Source organism: Melanotaenia boesemani, chromosome 17 (genome assembly GCF_017639745.1).
Source record: "Melanotaenia boesemani isolate fMelBoe1 chromosome 17, fMelBoe1.pri, whole genome shotgun sequence".
NCBI lineage: Eukaryota > Metazoa > Chordata > Actinopteri > Atheriniformes > Melanotaeniidae > Melanotaenia > Melanotaenia boesemani.
The window spans coordinates 34,071,624-34,092,611 of record NC_055698.1 but is presented as its reverse complement, the minus strand read 5'-3'; the positions used below and the strand labels follow the sequence as shown (position 1 = coordinate 34,092,611).

General features: G+C 43.8%; 1 protein-coding gene across 1 annotated transcript in view; it reads right to left on the bottom strand.

Moving 5' to 3' along the window:
* The window catches only part of LOC121656513 (ephrin type-A receptor 7-like), a 156,565-nt gene that overhangs the window by 26,283 nt on the left and 109,294 nt on the right, over positions 1–20,988 (bottom strand). Inside the window, exons 5-6 of the mRNA XM_042011547.1 lie at positions 16,586–16,710; positions 3,283–3,571 (exon numbers count right to left, since the gene is read on the bottom strand). Coding sequence (XP_041867481.1) covers positions 3,283–3,571; positions 16,586–16,710 — 414 coding nt within the window. The remainder of the gene's footprint in view (positions 1–3,282; positions 3,572–16,585; positions 16,711–20,988) is intronic.

The following is a 20,988-nucleotide window of genomic DNA, read 5'->3' as shown; positions in this document are numbered from 1 at the left end:
TTCCTAGTACTATTTCACTCATGCATAGTACTATTTTGCTCATTCCTAGTACTATTTTACTAATTTCTAAGAGTATTTTACTCATTCCTAGGACTACTTTACTCATTCCTAGGATTACTTTTCTCATTCCTAGGACTACTTTACTCATTCCTAGGATTACTTTACTCATTCCTAGGATTAATTTACTCATTCCTAGGATTACTTTTCTCAATTCCTAGGACTACTTTACTCATTCCTAGGACTACTTTACTCTTTCCTAGCACTAGTTTACTCATTCCTAGTACTATTTTACTCATGCATAGTACTATTTTGCTCATTCCTAGTACTATTTTACTCATTCCTAGGACTACTATACTTATTCCTACAATTAGTTTACTCATCCCTAGTACTATTTCACTCATTTCTAAGAGTATTTTACTCATTCCTAGGACTACTTTACTCGTTCCTAGGATTCCTTTACTCATTCCTAGTACTACATTATTCATTGCTAGGATTACTTTACTCATTCCTAGGATTAATTTACTCATTCCTAGGATTACTTTTCTCATTCCTAGGACTACTTTACTCATTCCTAGGATTACTTTACTCATTCCTAGGATTAATTTACTCATTCCTAGGATTACTTTACTCATTCCTAGTACTACATTATTCATTGCTAGGATTACTTTACTCATTCCTAGGATTAATTTACTCATTCCTAGGATTACTTTTCTCATTCCTAGGACTACTTTACTCATTCCTAGGATTAATTTACACATTCCTAGGATTGCTTTACTCATTCCTAGTACTACATTATTCATTGCTAGGATTACTTTACTCATTCCTAGGATTAATTTACTTATTCCTAGGATTACTTTTCTCATTCCTAGGACTACTTTACTCTTTCCTAGCACTAGTTTACTCATTCCTTGTACTATTTTACTCATGCATAGTACCATTTTGCTCATTCCTAGTACTATTTTACTCATTCCTATGACTACTATACTTATTCCTACAATTAGTTTACTCATCCCTAGTACTATTTTACTCATTTCTAAGAGTATTTTACTCATTCCTAGGACTACTTTACTCGTTCCTAGGATTCCTTTACTCATTCCTAGTACTACATTATTCATTGCTAGGATTACTTTACTCATTCCTAGGATTAATTTACTCATTCCTATGATTACTTTTCTCATTCCTAGGACTACTTTACTCATTCCTAGGATTACTTTACTCATTCCTAGGATTAATTTACTCATTCCTAGGATTACTTTACTCATTCCTAGGATTAATTTACTCATTCCTAGGATTACTTTACTCATTCCTAGTACTACATTATTCATTGCTAGGATTACTTTACTCATTCCTAGGATTACTTTTCTCATTCCTAGGACTACTTTACTCATTCCTAGGATTACTTTACTCATTCCTAGTACTACATTATTCATTCGTAGGATTACTTTACTCATTCCTAGGATTAATTTACTCATTCCTAGGACTACTTTTCTCATTCCTAGGACTACTTTACTCATTCCTAGGACTACTTTACTCTTTCCTAGCACTAGTTTACTTATTCCTAGTACTATTTTACTCATTCCTAGGACTACTATACTTATTCCTACAATTAGTTTACTCATCCCTAGTACTATTTCACTCATTTCTAAGAGTATTTTACTCATTCCTAGGACAACTTTACTCGTTCCTAGGATTACTTTACTCATTCCTAGTACTACATTATTCATTCCTAGGATTACTTTACTCATTCCTAGGATTAATTTACTCATTCCTAGGATTACGTTACTCATTCCTAGGATTACGTTACTCATTCCTAGGATTACTTTTCTCATTCCTAGGACTGCTTTACTCATTCCTAGGATTACTTTACTCACTCCCGATATTACTTTACTCATTCCTAGGATTATTTAACACAGTCCTATGATTTTTTTTTACTCACTCCTAGTACTATTCCACTCATTTCTAAGAGTATTTTACTCTTTCCTAGGACTACTTTACACATTCCTAGGATTACTTTACTCATTCCTAGTACTACATTATTCATTCCTAGGATTACTTTACTCATTTCTAGGATTAATTTACTCATTCCTATGATTAATTTACTCATTCCTAGGATTACTTTTCTCTTTCCTTGGACTACTTTACTCATTCCTAGGATTACTTTACTCATTCCTAGTACTACATTATTCATTCCTAGGATTACGTTACTCATTCCTAGGATTTTTTTACTCATTCCTAGTACTATTTTACTCATTCCTAGGACTACTGTACTCATTCCTAGTACCTAGTAGTAGTACCTAGTACCATTTCAATCATTACTAGGATGACTTAATTTATTCCTAGGACCTTTATTAATTCCAAGGACTACTTTACGTATTCCTAGGAATACTTTATTCATTCCTAGGACTACTTTACTCATTCCCAGGATTACCTTAGTCATTCCTAGGATTATTTAACCCATTCCTACATTTACTTTAGTTATTCCTAGTACTACTATACACAATCCTAGGACTAATTTACTCATTCCTAGTATTACTTTACTCATTCCTGGAACTACTTCACCCATTCCTAGGATTACTTTACTCATTCCTACTACTACTTTACTCATTCCCAGGACTACTACACTCATTCCTAGGACTACTCTACTCATTCCTATGATCACTTTACTTATTCCTAGGACTACTCTACTCATTTCCAGGAATACTTTACTCATTCCTAGGATTACTTCACTCATTCCTACTACTACTTTACTCATTCCTTGGACGACCTAATTCATGCCTAGGACTACTTTATTCACTCCTAGGACTACTTTACCCATTCCTAGGATTATATACCCATTCCTAGGTCTATTTTAATTTTTCCCTAAATTACTTTACTCATGCCAAGGACTACTTCATTAATTCATGGGATTACTTCACTCATTCCAAGGTCTACTTCAGTCATTCCTAGGATTACTCAACCCATTCCCACGATTATTTTTCTCATTCTTAGTACTATTGTACTCATTCCTATTACTACTTAACTCATTTCTAGGATTACTTTACTCCTTCCTAGGGTTACTTTACTCATTCCCAGAATTACTTTACTCATTCCTAGGAATATTTAACACATTCCTAGGATTACTTTACTCATTCCTAGAACTATTTTACTCATTCCTGTTTCACTATGTCTCTAACAGATAAATAGACAGATAGATTGATGAAAGACTGGTTGCCACGACTTGCATTATGGAGGAGGAGGAGGAGGAAGAGGAGGATTAAGACGAGTTTTAAAACCGATACTTACACTCGCCAAGTGTCTGCAGCTCCAGAGGAGGACTGTAGGCTCCGTAGTCTATGGGTGGCGGAGTGGAGGAGGATGATGATAAAGATAAGGATGATGAGGTAAAGGAGGAAGAAACGGAGGAAGAAGAAGATGTAGAGGATGAAAGTGCCGAGGAAGACAAGGATGAAGAGGAGGTCAACGTTAATAAGGGACGGATCTGGAAGATGTAGGTGGTTCCAGGTTTCAGATTGTTGATGCTGATTCGAGTGGCTGAAGTCTTCACCGTGGAATAACTCTGGTCCCTCTGTTCCTGCAGAGATATGGAGACACACAGACAACCTGAAACACAGAGACAGCCTGAGACACAAAGACACAGAAACAGCCTGAGACACAGAAAGAACCTGAGACACAGAGACAACCTGAGACATAGAAAATACCTGAGACACTAAGAAAGCCTGACACACAGAGAAAACATGAGACACAGAGACAGCCTTAGATACAGAGACCAACTGAGACACAGAGAAAACTTTAAACACAGAGACAGCCTGAGACACAGAGACAACCTTAGATACAGAGACAATCTGAGACACTGAGACAGCCTGAGACACAGAGACAATGTGAGACACGGAGACAGCCTAAGACACAGAAACAACTTGAGACACAGTGACAGCCTGAGACCCAGACACAATCTGAGAGACAGAGACAGCCTGAAGCAAAAAGACAATCTGATACACTGAGACAGCATGAGACACAGTAACAGCGTGAGAAACAGAGACAACCTGAGACACAGAGACAACCTGAGACATAGAAAATACCTGAGACACTAAGAAAGCCTGACACACAGAGAAAACATGAGACACAGAGACAGCCTTAGATACAGAGACCACCTGAGCCACAGAGACAGCCTTAGATACAGAGACCACCTGAGACACAGAGACAGCCTGAGACACAGAGAAAACTTTACACACAGAGACAGCCTGAGACACAGAGACAACCTTAGATACAGAGACCACCTGAGACACAGAGACAGCCTGAGAGACAGAGACAACCTGAGACACAGAGACAACCTGAGACATAGAAAATACCTGAGACACTAAGAAAGCCTGACACACAGAGAAAACATGAGACACAGAGACAGCCTTAGATACAGAGACCACCTGAGACACAGAGACAGCCTGAGAGACAAAGACAATCTAAGACACAGTGACAGCCTGAGACACAGAGACAGCCTTATACACAGAGACAATCTGAGACACAGAGACAGCCTGAGACACAGAGACAACTTGAGACACAGTGACAGCCTGAGACCCAGACACAATCTGAGACACAGAGACAGCCTGAGACATAGAAAATACCTGAGACACTAAGAAAGCCTGACACACAGAGAAAACATGAGACACAGAGACAGCCTTAGATACAGAGACCACCTGAGACACAGAGACAGCCTTAGATACAGAGACCACCTGAGACACAGAGACAGCCTGAGACACAGAAAACTTTAAACACAGAGACAGCCTGAGACACAGAGACAACTTGAGACACAGTGACAGCCTGAGACCCAGAAAAAATCTGAGAGACAGAGACAGCCTGAGACACAGAGAGAGCCTGAAGCAGAGAGACAATCTGAGACACAGAGAGACAGAGACAGCCCGAGACACAAAGACAGTCTGAGACAAAGAGACAACCTGTGACACAGAGAAAACGTGAGACACTGAGAAAGCCTGAGACAAAGAGACAGCCTGGAACACTGAGACAGAAACAACCTGAGACATAAAAAATACCTGAGACACTAAGACAGCCTGACACACAGAGAAAACATGAGACACAGAGACAGCCTGACACACAGAGAAAACATCAGACACAGAGACAGCCTTAGGTACAGAGACCACCTGAGACACAGAGACAACATAACACACAATGACAGCCTGAGACCCAGAGACAACTTGAGACACAGTGAAAGCCTGAGACACAGAGACAATCTTAGACAAAGACACAGCCTGAGACAATCTGAGACAAACAGACAGCCTGAGACACAGCGAAACCTTAGACACAGAGACAGCCTGAGACACAGAGAGACAGAGACAGCCTGAGACACAGAGAGACAGAGACAGCCTGAGACACAGCGACAGCACGAGAAACAGAGACAACCTGAGACATAGAAAATACCTGAGACACTAAGACAGCCTGACACAGACAGAAAACATGAGACACAGAGAAAACATGAGACACAGAGACAGCCTTAGATACAGAGACCACCTGAGATACAGAGACAGCCTGAGACACAGAGAAAACATGAGACACAGAGAAAGCCTTAGATACAGATACCACCTGAGACACAGAGACAGCCTGAGACACAGAGAAAACATGAGAGACAGAGACAGTCTGAGACACAGACACAGCCTGAAACACAGATACAGCCTGAGACACAGAGAGAGCCTGAAGCAGACAGACAATCTGAGACACAGAGAGACAGAGACAGCCCGAGACACAGTGACAGCCTGAGACACAAAGACAGTCTGAGACACAGAGACAACCTGATACAAAGAGACAATCTAAGGCACAGAGACAGCCTGAGACACAGAGAAAACTTTAGACACAGAGACAGTCTGAAACACAGAGACAATCTGAGAGACAGAGACAGCCTGAGACACAGCGAGAGCCTGAAGCAGAGAGACAATCTGAGACACAAAGAGACAGAGACAATCTAAAGCACAGTGACAGCCTGATACACAAAGTCAGTCTGAAGCAGAGACAATCTGAGACACAGAGACAGTCTGAGACACAAAGACAGTCTGAGACACAGAGACAACCTGATACAAATAGACAATCTGAGACACAGAGACAGCCTGAGACACAATGACAGCCTGAGACACAGAGACAATCTGAGACACAGAGACAACCTGAGACACTGAGACAGCCTGAGACACAGAGACAATCTTAGACACAGAGACAGTCTGAGACACAGAGACAGCCTGAAACACAGAGACAACCTGAGACACAGTGACAGCCTGAGACCCAGAAAAAATCTGGGAGACAGAGACAGCCTGAGACACAGAGAGAGCCTGAAGCAGAGAGACAATCTCAGACACAGAGAGACAGAGACAGCCCGAGACACAGTAACAGCCTGAGACACAAAGACAGTCTGAGATACAGAGACAACCTGATACAAAGAGACAATCTGGGACACAGAGACAATCTGAGACACAGAGAAAACTTTAGACACAGAGACAGTCTGAAATACAGAGACAACCTGAGACAGAGACAGCCTGAGACACAGAGAGAGCCTGAAGCAGAGAGACAATCTGAGACACAGAGAGACAGAGACAATCTGAGACACAGTGACAGCCTGACACACAAAGTCAGTCTGAAGCAGAGACAATCTGAGACACAGAGACAGTCTGAGACACAGAGACAGCCTGAAACACAGAGTCAACTTGAGACACAGTGAGAGCCTGAGACCCAGAGACAATCTGAGAGACAGAGACAGCCTGAGACACAGAGAGAGCCTGAAGCAGAGAGACAATCTTAGACACAGAGAGACAGAGACAGCCTGAAGCACAGTGTCAGACTGAGACACAAAGACAGTCTGAGACAGAGAGACAACCTGATACACAATGACAGCCTGAGACACAGAGACAATCTGAGACACAGAGACAACCTGAGACACTGAGACAGCGTGAGACACAGAGACAATCTTAGACACAGAGACAGTCTGAGACACAGAGTCAGCCTGAGACACAGAGACAATCTTAGACACAGAGACAGTCTGAGACACAGAGTCAGCCTGAAAAACAGAGACAACTTGAGACACAGTGACAGCCTGAAACCCAGAAACAATCTGAGAGACAGAGACAGCCTGAGACACAGAGACAGCCTGAAACACTGACAGAAACAGCCTGAGACAGAGAAGCAACCTGAGACACAGAGACAGTCTGAGATACAGAGACAGCCTGAGAGACAGTGACAGCCTGAGAGACAGTGACAGCCTGAGACAAAGAGAAAACGTGAGATACAGAGGCAGCCTGAAACACATAGACAAACTGAGACACAGAGGCATCCTGAGACACAGAGACAACCTGAGACACTGAGACAACCTGAGACATTGAGACAGCCTGAAACACAGTGACAACCTGAGACACAGAGACAATCTGGGACACAGAGACAATCTGAGACACAGAGAAAACTTTAGACACAGAGACAGTCTGAAACCCAGAAACAATCTGAGAGACAGAGACAGCATGAGACACAGAGAGAGCCCGAAGCAGAGAGACAATCTGAGACACAGAGAGACAGAGACAGCCCGAGACACAGTGACAGCCTGAGACACAAAGACAGCCTGAGACACAGAGACAGCCTGAAACACTGACAGTAACAGCCTGAGACACAGAGACAACCTGAGACACAGAGACAGTCTGAGACACAGAGACAACTTGAGACACAGTGACAGCCTGAGACACAGAGAGAGCCTGAAACACAGAGACAATCTGAGACACAGTGACAGCCTGAGACCCAGAAACAATCTGAGAGACAGAGACAGCCTGAGACAATGTGACAGACTGACACACAAAGGCGGTCTGAGACACAGAGACAAACTGATACAAAGAGACAATCTGAGACACAGAGACAGTCTGAGACACAGAGACAGCCTGAAACACTGACAGAAACAGCCTAAGACACAGAGACAGTCTGAGACAGTCTGAGACACAGAGACAGCCTGAAACACAGAGACAATCTGAGACACAGAGACAGCCTGAAACACTGACAACAACAGCCTGAGACACAGAGACAGCCTGAGACACAGAGAGAGCCTGAAACACAGAGACAACTTGAGACACAGTGACAGCCTGAAATGCAGAGACAATCTGAGAGACAGAGACAATCTGAGACACAGAGACAACTTGAGACACAGAGACAGCCTGAGACACAGTGACAGCCTGAGACAAAGAGAAAACGTGAGATACAGAGACAGCCTGAAACACATAGACAATCTGAGACACAGAGGCATCCTGAGACACAGAGACAACCTGAGACACTGAGACAACCTGAGACATTGAGACAGCCGGAATCACAGAGACAACCTGAGACACAGAGACAATCTGGGACACAGAGACAATCTGAGACAAAGAGAAAACGTGAGATACAGAGACAGCCTGAAACACATAGACAATCTGAGACACAGAGGCATCCTGAGACACAGAGACAACCTGAGACACTGAGACAACCTGAGACATTGAGACAGCCGGAATCACAGAGACAACCTGAGACACAGAGACAATCTGGGACACAGAGACAATCTGAGACACAGAAAAAACTTTAGACACAGAGACAGTCTGAAACCCAGAAACAATTTGAGAGACAGAGGCATCTTGAGACACAGAGACAACCTGAGACACTGAGACAACCTGAGACATTGAGACAGCCTGAAACACAGTGACAACCTGAGACACAGAGACAATCTGGGACACAGAGACAATCTGAGACACAGAGAAAACTTTAGACACAGAGACAGTCTGAAACCCAGAAACAATCTGAGAGACAGAGACAGCATGAGACACAGAGAGAGCCTGAAGCAGAGAGACAATCTGAGACACAGAGAGACAGAGACAGCCCGAGACACAGTGACAGCCTGAGACACAAAGACAGCCTGAGACACAGAGACAGCCTGAAACACTGACAGTAACAGCCTGAGACACAGAGACAACCTGAGACACAGAGACAGTCTGAGACACAGAGACAACTTGAGAAACAGTGACAGCCTGAGACACAGAGAGAGCCTGAAACACAGAGACAATCTGAGACACAGTGACAGCCTGAGACCCAGAAACAATCTGAGAGACAGAGACAGCCTGAGACACAGAGAGAGCCTGAAGCAGAGAGACAATCTGAGACACAGAGAGACAGAGACAGCCTGAGACAATGTGACAGACTGACACACAAAGGCAGTCTGAGACACAGAGACAACCTGATACAAAGAGACAATCTGAGACACAGAGACAGTCTGAGACACAGAGACAGCCTGAAACACTGACAGAAACAGCCTAAGACACAGAGACAGTCTGAGACAGTCTGAGACACAGAGACAGCCTGAAACACAGAGACAATCTGAGACACAGAGACAGCCTGAAACACTGACAACAACAGCCTGAGACACAGAGACAGCCTGAGAAACAGAGAGAGCCTGAAACACAGAGACAACTTGAGACACAGTGACAGCCTGAAATGCAGAGACAATCTGAGAGACAGAGACAATCTGAGACACAGAGACAACTTGAGACACAGAGACAACTTGAGACACAGAGACAGCCTGAGACACAGTGACAGCCTGAGACAAAGAGAAAACGTGAGATACAGAGACAGCCTGAAACACATAGACAATCTGAGACACAGAGGCATCCTGAGACACAGAGACAACCTGAGACACTGAGACAACCTGAGACATTGAGACAGCCGGAATCACAGAGACAACCTGAGACACAGAGACAATCTGGGACACAGAGACAATCTGAGACACAGAAAAAACTTTAGACACAGAGACAGTCTGAAACCCAGAAACAATCTGAGAGACAGAGACAGCCTGAGACACAGAGAGAGCCTGAAGCAGAGAGACAATCTGAGACACAGAGAGACAGAGACAGCCCGAGACACAGTGACAGCCTGAGACACAAAGACAGTCTGAGACACAGAGACAACCTGATACAAAGAGACAATCTGAAACACAGAGACAATCTGAGAGACAGAGACAGCCTGAGACACAATGACAGCCTGAGACACAGTGACAATCTGAGACAAAGAGAAAACGTGAGATACAGAGACAGCCTGAAACACATAGACAATCTGAGACACAGAGGCAGCCTGAAACACATAGACAAACTGAGACACAGAGGCATCCTGAGACACAGAGACAACCTGAGACACTGAGACAACCTGAGACATTGAGACAGCCTGAAACACAGTGACAACCTGAGACACAGAGACAATCTGGGACACAGAGACAATCTGAGACACAGAGAAAACTTTAGACACAGAGACAGTCTGAAACCCAGAAACAATCTGAGAGACAGAGACAGCATGAGACACAGAGAGAGCCTGAAGCAGAGAGACAATCTGAGACACAGAGAGACAGAGACAGCCCGAGACACAGTGACAGCCTGAGACACAAAGACAGCCTGAGACACAGAGACAGCCTGAAACACTGACAGTAACAGCCTGAGACACAGAGACAACCTGAGACACAGAGACAGTCTGAGACACAGAGACAACTTGAGACACAGTGACAGCCTGAGACACAGAGAGAGCCTGAAACACAGAGACAATCTGAGACACAGTGACAGCCTGAGACCCAGAAACAATCTGAGAGACAGAGACAGCCTGAGACACAGAGAGAGCCTGAAGCAGAGAGACAATCTGAGACACAGAGAGACAGAGACAGCCTGAGACAATGTGACAGACTGACACACAAAGGCAGTCTGAGACACAGAGACAACCTGATACAAAGAGACAATCTGAGACACAGAGACAGTCTGAGACACAGAGACAGCCTGAAACACTGACAGAAACAGCCTAAGACACAGAGACAGTCTGAGACAGTCTGAGACACAGAGACAGCCTGAAACACAGAGACAATCTGAGACACAGAGACAGCCTGAAACACTGACAACAACAGCCTGAGACACAGAGACAGCCTGAGACACAGAGAGAGCCTGAAACACAGAGACAACTTGAGACACAGTGACAGCCTGAAATGCAGAGACAATCTGAGAGACAGAGACAATCTGAGACACAGAGACAACTTGAGACACAGAGACAGCCTGAGACACAGTGACAGCCTGAGACAAAGAGAAAACGTGAGATACAGTGACAGCCTGAAACACATAGACAATCTGAGACACAGAGGCATCCTGAGACACAGAGACAACCTGAGACACTGAGACAACCTGAGACATTGAGACAGCCGGAATCACAGAGACAACCTGAGACACAGAGACAATCTGGGACACAGAGACAATCTGAGACAAAGAGAAAACGTGAGATACAGAGACAGCCTGAAACACATAGACAATCTGAGACACAGAGGCATCCTGAGACACAGAGACAACCTGAGACACTGAGACAACCTGAGACATTGAGACAGCCGGAATCACAGAGACAACCTGAGACACAGAGACAATCTGGGACACAGAGACAATCTGAGACACAGAAAAAACTTTAGACACAGAGACAGTCTGAAACCCAGAAACAATCTGAGAGACAGAGGCATCTTGAGACACAGAGACAACCTGAGACACTGAGACAACCTGAGACATTGAGACAGCCTGAAACACAGTGACAACCTGAGACACAGAGACAATCTGGGACACAGAGACAATCTGAGACACAGAGAAAACTTTAGACACAGAGACAGTCTGAAACCCAGAAACAATCTGAGAGACAGAGACAGCATGAGACACAGAGAGAGCCTGAAGCAGAGAGACAATCTGAGACACAGAGAGACAGAGACAGCCCGAGACACAGTGACAGCCTGAGACACAAAGACAGCCTGAGACACAGAGACAGCCTGAAATACTGACAGTAACAGCCTGAGACACAGAGACAACCTGAGACACAGAGACAGTCTGAGACACAGAGACAACTTGAGAAACAGTGACAGCCTGAGACACAGAGAGAGCCTGAAACACAGAGACAATCTGAGACACAGTGACAGCCTGAGACCCAGAAACAATCTGAGAGACAGAGACAGCCTGAGACACAGAGAGAGCCTGAAGCAGAGAGACAATCTGAGACACAGAGAGACAGAGACAGCCTGAGACAATGTGACAGACTGACACACAAAGGCAGTCTGAGACACAGAGACAACCTGATACAAAGAGACAATCTGAGACACAGAGACAGTCTGAGACACAGAGACAGCCTGAAACACTGACAGAAACAGCCTAAGACACAGAGACAGTCTGAGACAGTCTGAGACACAGAGACAGCCTGAAACACAGAGACAATCTGAGACACAGAGACAGCCTGAAACACTGACAACAACAGCCTGAGACACAGAGACAGCCTGAGACACAGAGAGAGCCTGAAACACAGAGACAACTTGAGACACAGTGACAGCCTGAAATGCAGAGACAATCTGAGAGACAGAGACAATCTGAGACACAGAGACAACTTGAGACACAGAGACAGCCTGAGACACAGTGACAGCCTGAGACAAAGAGAAAACGTGAGATACAGAGACAGCCTGAAACACATAGACAATCTGAGACACAGAGGCATCCTGAGACACAGAGACAACCTGAGACACTGAGACAACCTGAGACATTGAGACAGCCGGAATCACAGAGACAACCTGAGACACAGAGACAATCTGGGACACAGAGACAATCTGAGACACAGAAAAAACTTTAGACACAGAGACAGTCTGAAACCCAGAAACAATCTGAGAGACAGAGACAGCCTGAGACACAGAGAGAGCCTGAAGCAGAGAGACAATCTGAGACACAGAGAGACAGAGACAGCCCGAGACACAGTGACAGCCTGAGACACAAAGACAGTCTGAGACACAGAGACAACCTGATACAAAGAGACAATCTGAAACACAGAGACAATCTGAGAGACAGAGACAGCCTGAGACACAATGACAGCCTGAGACACAGTGACAATCTGAGACAAAGAGAAAACGTGAGATACAGAGACAGCCTGAAACACATAGACAATCTGATACACAGAGGCATCCTGAGACACAGAGACAACCTGAGACACTGAGACAACCTGAGACATTGAGACAGCCTGAAACACAGAGACAATCTGAGACACAGAGACAATCTGAAACACAGAGACAATCTGAGAGACAGAGAAAATCTGAGACAGAGAAAACTTTAGACACAGAAACAGTCTGAAACACAGAGTCAACTTGAGACACAGTGACAGCCTGAGACACAGAAACAATCTGAGAGACAGAGACAGCCTGAGACACAGTGACAACCTGAGACACAGAGAAAACGTTAGACACAGAGACAGTCTGAAACCCAGAAACAATCTGAGAGACAGAGACAGCCTGAGACACAGAGAGAGCCTGAAGCAGAGAGACAATCTGAGACACAGAGAGACAGAGACAGCCCGAGACACAGTGACAGCCTGAGACACAAAGACAGCCTGAGACACAGAGACAGCCTGAAACACTGACAGTAACAGCCTGAGACACAGAGACAACCTGAGACACAGAGACAGTCTGAGACACAGAGACAACTTGAGAAACAGTGACAGCCTGAGACACAGAGAGAGCCTGAAACACAGAGACAATCTGAGACACAGTGACAGCCTGAGACCCAGAAACAATCTGAGAGACAGAGACAGCCTGAGACACAGAGAGAGCCTGAAGCAGAGAGACAATCTGAGACACAGAGAGACAGAGACAGCCTGAGACAATGTGACAGACTGACACACAAAGGCAGTCTGAGACACAGAGACAACCTGATACAAAGAGACAATCTGAGACACAGAGACAGTCTGAGACACAGAGACAGCCTGAAACACTGACAGAAACAGCCTAAGACACAGAGACAGTCTGAGACAGTCTGAGACACAGAGACAGCCTGAAACACAGAGACAATCTGAGACACAGAGACAGCCTGAAACACTGACAACAACAGCCTGAGACACAGAGACAGCCAGAGACACAGAGAGAGCCTGAAACACAGAGACAACTTGAGACACAGTGACAGCCTGAAATGCAGAGACAATCTGAGAGACAGAGACAATCTGAGACACAGAGACAACTTGAGACACAGAGACAGCCTGAGACACAGTGACAGCCTGAGACAAAGAGAAAACGTGAGATACAGAGACAGCCTGAAACACATAGACAATCTGAGACACAGAGGCATCCTGAGACACAGAGACAACCTGAGACACTGAGACAACCTGAGACATTGAGACAGCCGGAATCACAGAGACAACCTGAGACACAGAAAAAACTTTAGACACAGAGACAGTCTGAAACCCAGAAACAATCTGAGAGACAGAGACAGCCTGAGACACAGAGAGAGCCTGAAGGAGAGAGACAATCTGAGACACAGAGAGACAGAGACAGCCCGAGACACAGTGACAGCCTGAGACACAAAGACAGTCTGAGACACAGAGACAACCTGATACAAAGAGACAATCTGAAACACAGAGACAATCTGAGAGACAGAGACAGCCTGAGACACAGTGACAATCTGAGACAAAGAGAAAACGTGAGATACAGAGACAGCCTGAAACACATAGACAATCTGAGACACAGAGGCATCCTGAGACACAGAGACAACCTGAGACACTGAGACAACCTGAGACATTGAGACAGCCTGAAACACAGAGACAATCTGAGACACAGAGACAATCTGAAACACAGAGACAATCTGAGAGACAGAGAAAATCTGAGACAGAGAAAACTTTAGACACAGAAACAGTCTGAAACACAGAGTCAACTTGAGACACAGTGACAGCCTGAGACACAGAGAGAGCCTGAAACACAGAGACAACTTGAGACACAGTGACAGCCTGAGACCCAGAAACAATCTGAGAGACAGAGACAGCCTGAGACACAGAGACAGTCTGAGACACAGTGACAACCTGAGACACAGAGAAAACGTTAGACACAGAGACAGTCTGAAACCCAGAAACAATCTGAGAGACAGAGACAGCCTGAGACACAGAGAGAGCCTGAAGCAGAGAGACAATCTGAGACACAGAGAGACAGAGACAGCCCGAGACACAGTGACAGCCTGAGACACAAAGACAGTCTGAGACACAGAGACAACCTGATACAAAGAGACAATCTGAGACACAGAGACAGCCTGAGACACAGAGACAGCCTGAAACACTGACAGAAACAGCCTGAGACACAGAGACAGCCTGAGACAGTCTGAGACACAGAGACAGCCTGAAACACAGAGACAATCTGAGACACAGAGGCATCCTGAAACACAGAGACAACTTGAGACACAGTCACAGCCTGAGACACAGAGAAAACGTGAGACACAGAGACAGCCTGAGACAGTCTGAGACACAGAGACAGCCTGAAACACAGAGACAATCTGAGACACAGAGGCATCCTGAAACACAGAGACAACTTGAGACACAGTCACAGCCTGAGACACAGAGAAAACGTGAGACACAGAGACTGCCTGAGACACATAGACAATCGGAGACACATCTGAATTTCCACTGATCCGACGTAAAGTTCTGATGGAGCTCATCAAAAATCTTCCCAGATGTACACCCTCCCTGAGCAGGGTTTTGATTAGAGGTTTTTAATTCCTTTCAAAATAGACTTGTTCCTTTCCACGGTTGCCTCTTGCAGCTCAGGACAGGGGATCGGATCAAAGGCAAGATTCCATGCAGTCTGTTGGTTTTCCTGTACTAGGCTCTTATTTCTTATGAACTGGCTGCAACTGGTTTGTCTGTAAAGACCTGAGATGACGTAAATTGGAGCTATGTAAATAAAGCTGAATTGAAATATTGACTCCTGGTTCAGAGGCTTGGATGTGTTATTGGGAATAAAGGAACCTGGCTGGTTTAAGTCATATTTATCAAATTAATTTTAGTTTATTAATGTAAACGAAACTTCTTACACCAGCGTAAGTCATGGAGTTCCTCTGGGTTCTGTACTTGGACCAATACTTGTCACCTTAGACATTCTTCCCTGAGGTACTATCATTAGACAGCATGATATAAACTTTCATTGCTATGCAGAGGATACTCAGATTTATGTCTCCATGAAGTCTGATTAAACATATTTAAAGGATTTGTCCTTTGGCGCACATATAAAACAGGTTTTTAGGACCACCTTTTTCTTAGCTCAGCTCAGGAGGAAGAGCAGTCGTCTCTCACCCTGAAAGTCAGTGGATTTATTCCAGGCTTCCTGTGCCGAGGTTGCCCTGAGCAACACATTGAACCCCACGTTGCCTCTTGATGTGTCTATTAGGGAATGAACGTGTGTCATAAGTTAACAATAGAAATGCTGTATGAGTATGTGAAAGGGTGAATGTGACGTGGTGTAAAAGTGCTTTGAATAGTCAACATGACGAAAAGTGCTGTATATATACAGTCCATTTACCTAAACCTTTATCACTGGCTCCCAGTTTGGCTTCAGGAAGCAGAACCTTCTGGGACCCCTTTCTGTGGTTTTCTTTCCTGGTTCTGATGGAGGTTTTACTTCTGGTTCTGGTTCTGATGGAGGTTTTCAGCTCTGTGGATGTCTGTGAGAATTGTCTGTTCTGCTTCCACCCTGACTGCACCGGCATTTAACAACCACAGACTAGGACAGCAAATGTAATGGTAGTACTTTTACCTTCTCGTAGTACTTGACTTCATACTCGGTGCGGCTGCTGTTTGGGTACGACGGCTCCCTCCAAACCAGCGTGATGCTCCTCTGCTCGATCTTCTCTGCCCGGAGCTCGCTGATCAGAGACGGAGCTGCCGACCAAGAGGAGACGTTACATCAGAGAGCAGGAACTGCTGTACTGGTGTACTGGTAAACTAGTATACTGTTATACTGATGTACTGGTAAACTAGTATACTGTTATACTGATGTACTGGTATACTGCTATACTGGTGTACTGGTGTACTGGTATAATCGTATACTGGTGTACTGGTATACTAGTATAATGCTGTACTGGTGGACTGGTGTACTGGTATACTAGTATACTGCTGTACTGGTGTACTGGTATACTAGTATACTGTTATACTGATGTACTGGTAAACTAGTATACTGTTATACTGATGTACTGGTATACTGCTATACTGGTGTACTGGTGTACTGGTATAATCGTATACTGGTGTACTGGTATACTAGTATAATGCTGTACTGGTGGACTGGTGTACTGGTATACTAGTATACTGCTGTACTGGTGTACTGGTATACTAGTATCGACAAGACAGTTTATTTGTACAGCACATTTAATGTACAGGACAATTCAAAGTACTTTACATAAAACAAAAACATTACATATATTTAGAAATAGAAAAAGGCATCAACACATCATCACAATAAAATAATAAATTACATTAAAATGATTAAAACCAAGATAAGTTAACAAGTTAACGTGCAGATTTCATGCATAGGTGCATGAGAAAAGAAATGTTTTTAACCTGGATTTAAAAATGTCTACATTTGGTGAAAGTTTAATCTCCACTGGCAGTTTGTTCCACTTGTATGCAGCATAACAGCGAAATGCTGCTTCTCCATGTTTAGTCTGGACTCTGGTCTGGACTCTGGTTTGGACTAGTGGACCAGAGTCTTTGGATCTAAGAGCTCTGCTAGGTTTATATACTCTGAACATATCACAGATGTATTCTGGGCCTAAACCATTCTGGGATGTAAACAAGCAGAAGGGTTTTAAAATCTATTCTGTGACTGACTGGAAGCCAGTGTAAAGATTTTAAAACTGGTGTGATGTGTTCAGATCTCTTAGTCCTGGTTAAAACTCTAGCAGCAGCGTTCTGGATGAGCTGCAGATGTTTAATGTTCTTTTTAGGAAGTCCTGTTAAAGACCATTACAGTAATCCAGTCTACTGGAGATGAATGCATGGATGAGTTTCTCCTGGTCTTTCTGGGAGACTAAACTTTTAATCCTGTTGATGGTAAAAAGCTTCTCAGTGAAGCTTTGATGTGGCTGCTGAAAGTCAGATCTGAGTCTATCAACACTCCCAGGTTACGAACTTGGCTGGTGATTTTAAGAGCCCGAGTCTCCAGGTGTTTACCAATGCTGACCCTCTTCTCTTTCTACCAAACAGAATAATCTCAGTTTTGTCTTCATTTAATTGTAGGAAATTCTCCTTCATCCAGGTGTTTATTTGATCCAGACACTGACACATTAAGTCTATTGGACTGCAGTCATCTGATGACAGAGACACATAAAGTTGTGTATCATCTGCATAACTTTGATAATTAATGTTTTAGTTCTGTAATATTTCACCCAAAGGGAGCATATACAAGTTGAACAGAAGAGGTCCAAGGACTGACCCCTGGGGGACTCCACATGTCATGGCCACTCGCTCGGATTCATAGCTGCTGATCGTAACAAAATAACTCCGGCCTTCTAAACAGGACCTGGACCAGTTAAGAACTGCTCCAGAAAGTCCAACCCAGTTTTCCAGCCTGAAAATAGGATTCTGTGATCTACAGTATCAATCGCAGCACTGAGATCCAGCAGAACCAGGACTGACACTAGACCAGAACCACTATTCAACCTAATGGCATTTAACACTGTGACCAGAGCTGTTTCAGGGCTGTGATGAGGTCGGAAGCCGGACTGAAATTTATCAAGATTTCCACTTTAATTTAAAAAGTCATTAAGCTGGTGAAATACAACTTTCATAATAATCTTGGAAATAAAAGAGGTTAGAGACGGTCTATAGTTGTTCATTATAGAGGCTTAGGGTTTGGATTGGTGGACTGCTATACTAGTATACTGCTATACTGGTGTACTGGTATACTAGTGAACTGCTATACTGGTGTACTGGTGTACTGGTATACTAGTATACTGCTGTACTGGTGGACTGTTATACCAGTATACTGCTATACTAGTATACTGCTATACTGGTGTACTGGTATACTAGTGAACTGCTATACTGGTGTACTGGTGTACTGGTATACTAGTATACTGCTGTACTGGTGGACTGTTATACCAGTATACTGCTATACTAGTATACTGCTATACTGGTGTACTGGTATACTAGTATACTGCTGGACTGGTGGACTGGTGTACTGGTAAACTAGTATTCTGCTGTACTGGTACACTAGTGTACTGGTATACTGGTGTGCTGTTGGACTGGTGTACTGGTATACTAGTATACTGCTTTACTGGTGTACTGTTGGACTGGTGTACTGGTATACTAGTATACTGCTATACTGGTGTACTGTTGGACTGGTGTACTGGTATACTGCTGTATTGGTGGACTGGTATACTAGTATACTGCTATACTAGCATACTGCTATACTGGTGTACTGGTATACTAGTAAACTGCTGTACTGGTGGACTGGTGTACTGGTAAACTAGTATACTGCTGTACTGGTACACTAGTGGATTGGTGGACTGCTATACTAGTATACTGCTTTACCGGTGTACTGGTATACTAGTATTCTGCTGTACTGGTGGACTGATGTACTGGCATACTAGTATTCTGCTGTGCTGGCACACTAGTGTACTGGTATACTGGTGTGCTGTTGGACTGGTGTACTGGTATACTAGTATACTCCTATACTGGTGTACTGTTGGACTGGTGTAATGGTATACTAGTATACTGCTATACTGGTGTACTGTTGGACTGGTGTACTGGTATACTAGTATACTGCTATACTGGTGTACAGGTATACTAGTATACTACTATACTGGTGGACTGGTGTAATGGTATACTAGTATACTCCTATACTGGTGTACTGGTATACTAGTATACTGCTATACTGGTGTACTGTTGGACTGTTGTACTGGTATACTAGTATACTGCTATCCTGATGTACTGGTATACTAGTATACTGCTATACTAGTGTACTGATATAATAGTATACTGCTATACTGGTGTACTGGTATACTAGTATACTGCTATACTGGTGTACTGGTGTACTGGTATACTAGTATACTGCTATACTGGTGTACTGGTATACTAGTATACTGCTATACTGATGTACTGGTATACAAGTACACTGCTATACTGGTGTACTGGCATACTAGTATACTGCTATACTGGTGTACTGGTTTACTAGTATAATGCTATACTGGTGTGCTGGTATACTAGTATACTGCTATACTGGTGTGCTGGTATACTAGTATACTGCTATACTGGTTTTCTGGTATACTAGTATACTGCTATACTGGTGTTCTGGTATACTAGTATACTGCTATACTGGTGTACTGTTCGACTGGTGTCCTGGTATACTAGTATACTGCTATACTGGTGTGCTGGTGGACTGGTGTGCTGGTATACTAGTATTCTGCTATATTGGTGTATATTTGGGCTGGTGTACTGGTATACTAGGATACTGCTATACTGGTGTACTGGTATACTAGTATACTGCTATACTGCTATACTGGTGTACTGGTATACTAGTATACTGCTACACTGGTGTACTGTTGGACTGGTGTACAGGTATACTAGTATACTACTATACTGGTGGACTGGTGTACTGGTATACTAGTATACTGCTATACTGGTGTACTGGTATTCTAGGATACTGCTATACTGGTGTGCTGGTGTACTGTTGGACTGGTGTACTGGTATACTAGTATACTGCTATACAGATGTACTGGTATATTAGTATACTGCTATACTGGTGTACAGGTGGCCTAGTGTACAGGTATACTAGTGTACTGCTATACTGGTGTACTGGTATTCTAGTATACTGCTATACTGGTGTACTGTTGGACTGGTGTAATGTTGGACTGGTGTACTGGTGTACTGGTATAGTAGTATACTGCTATACTGGTGTGTTGGTGTACTGGTGTACTGGTATTCTAGTATACTGCTATACTGGTGTACTGTTGGACTGGTGTCCTGGTATAGTAGTACACTGCTATACTGTTGTGCTGGTGGACTGGTGTACTGGTAAACTGCTATACTGGTGTACTGCTATACTGGTGTACTGGTATACTAGTATACTGCTATACTGCTATACTGGTATACTGGTATACTAGTATACTGCTATACTGGTGTAATGTTGGACTGGTGTACAGGTATACTAGTATACTACTATAC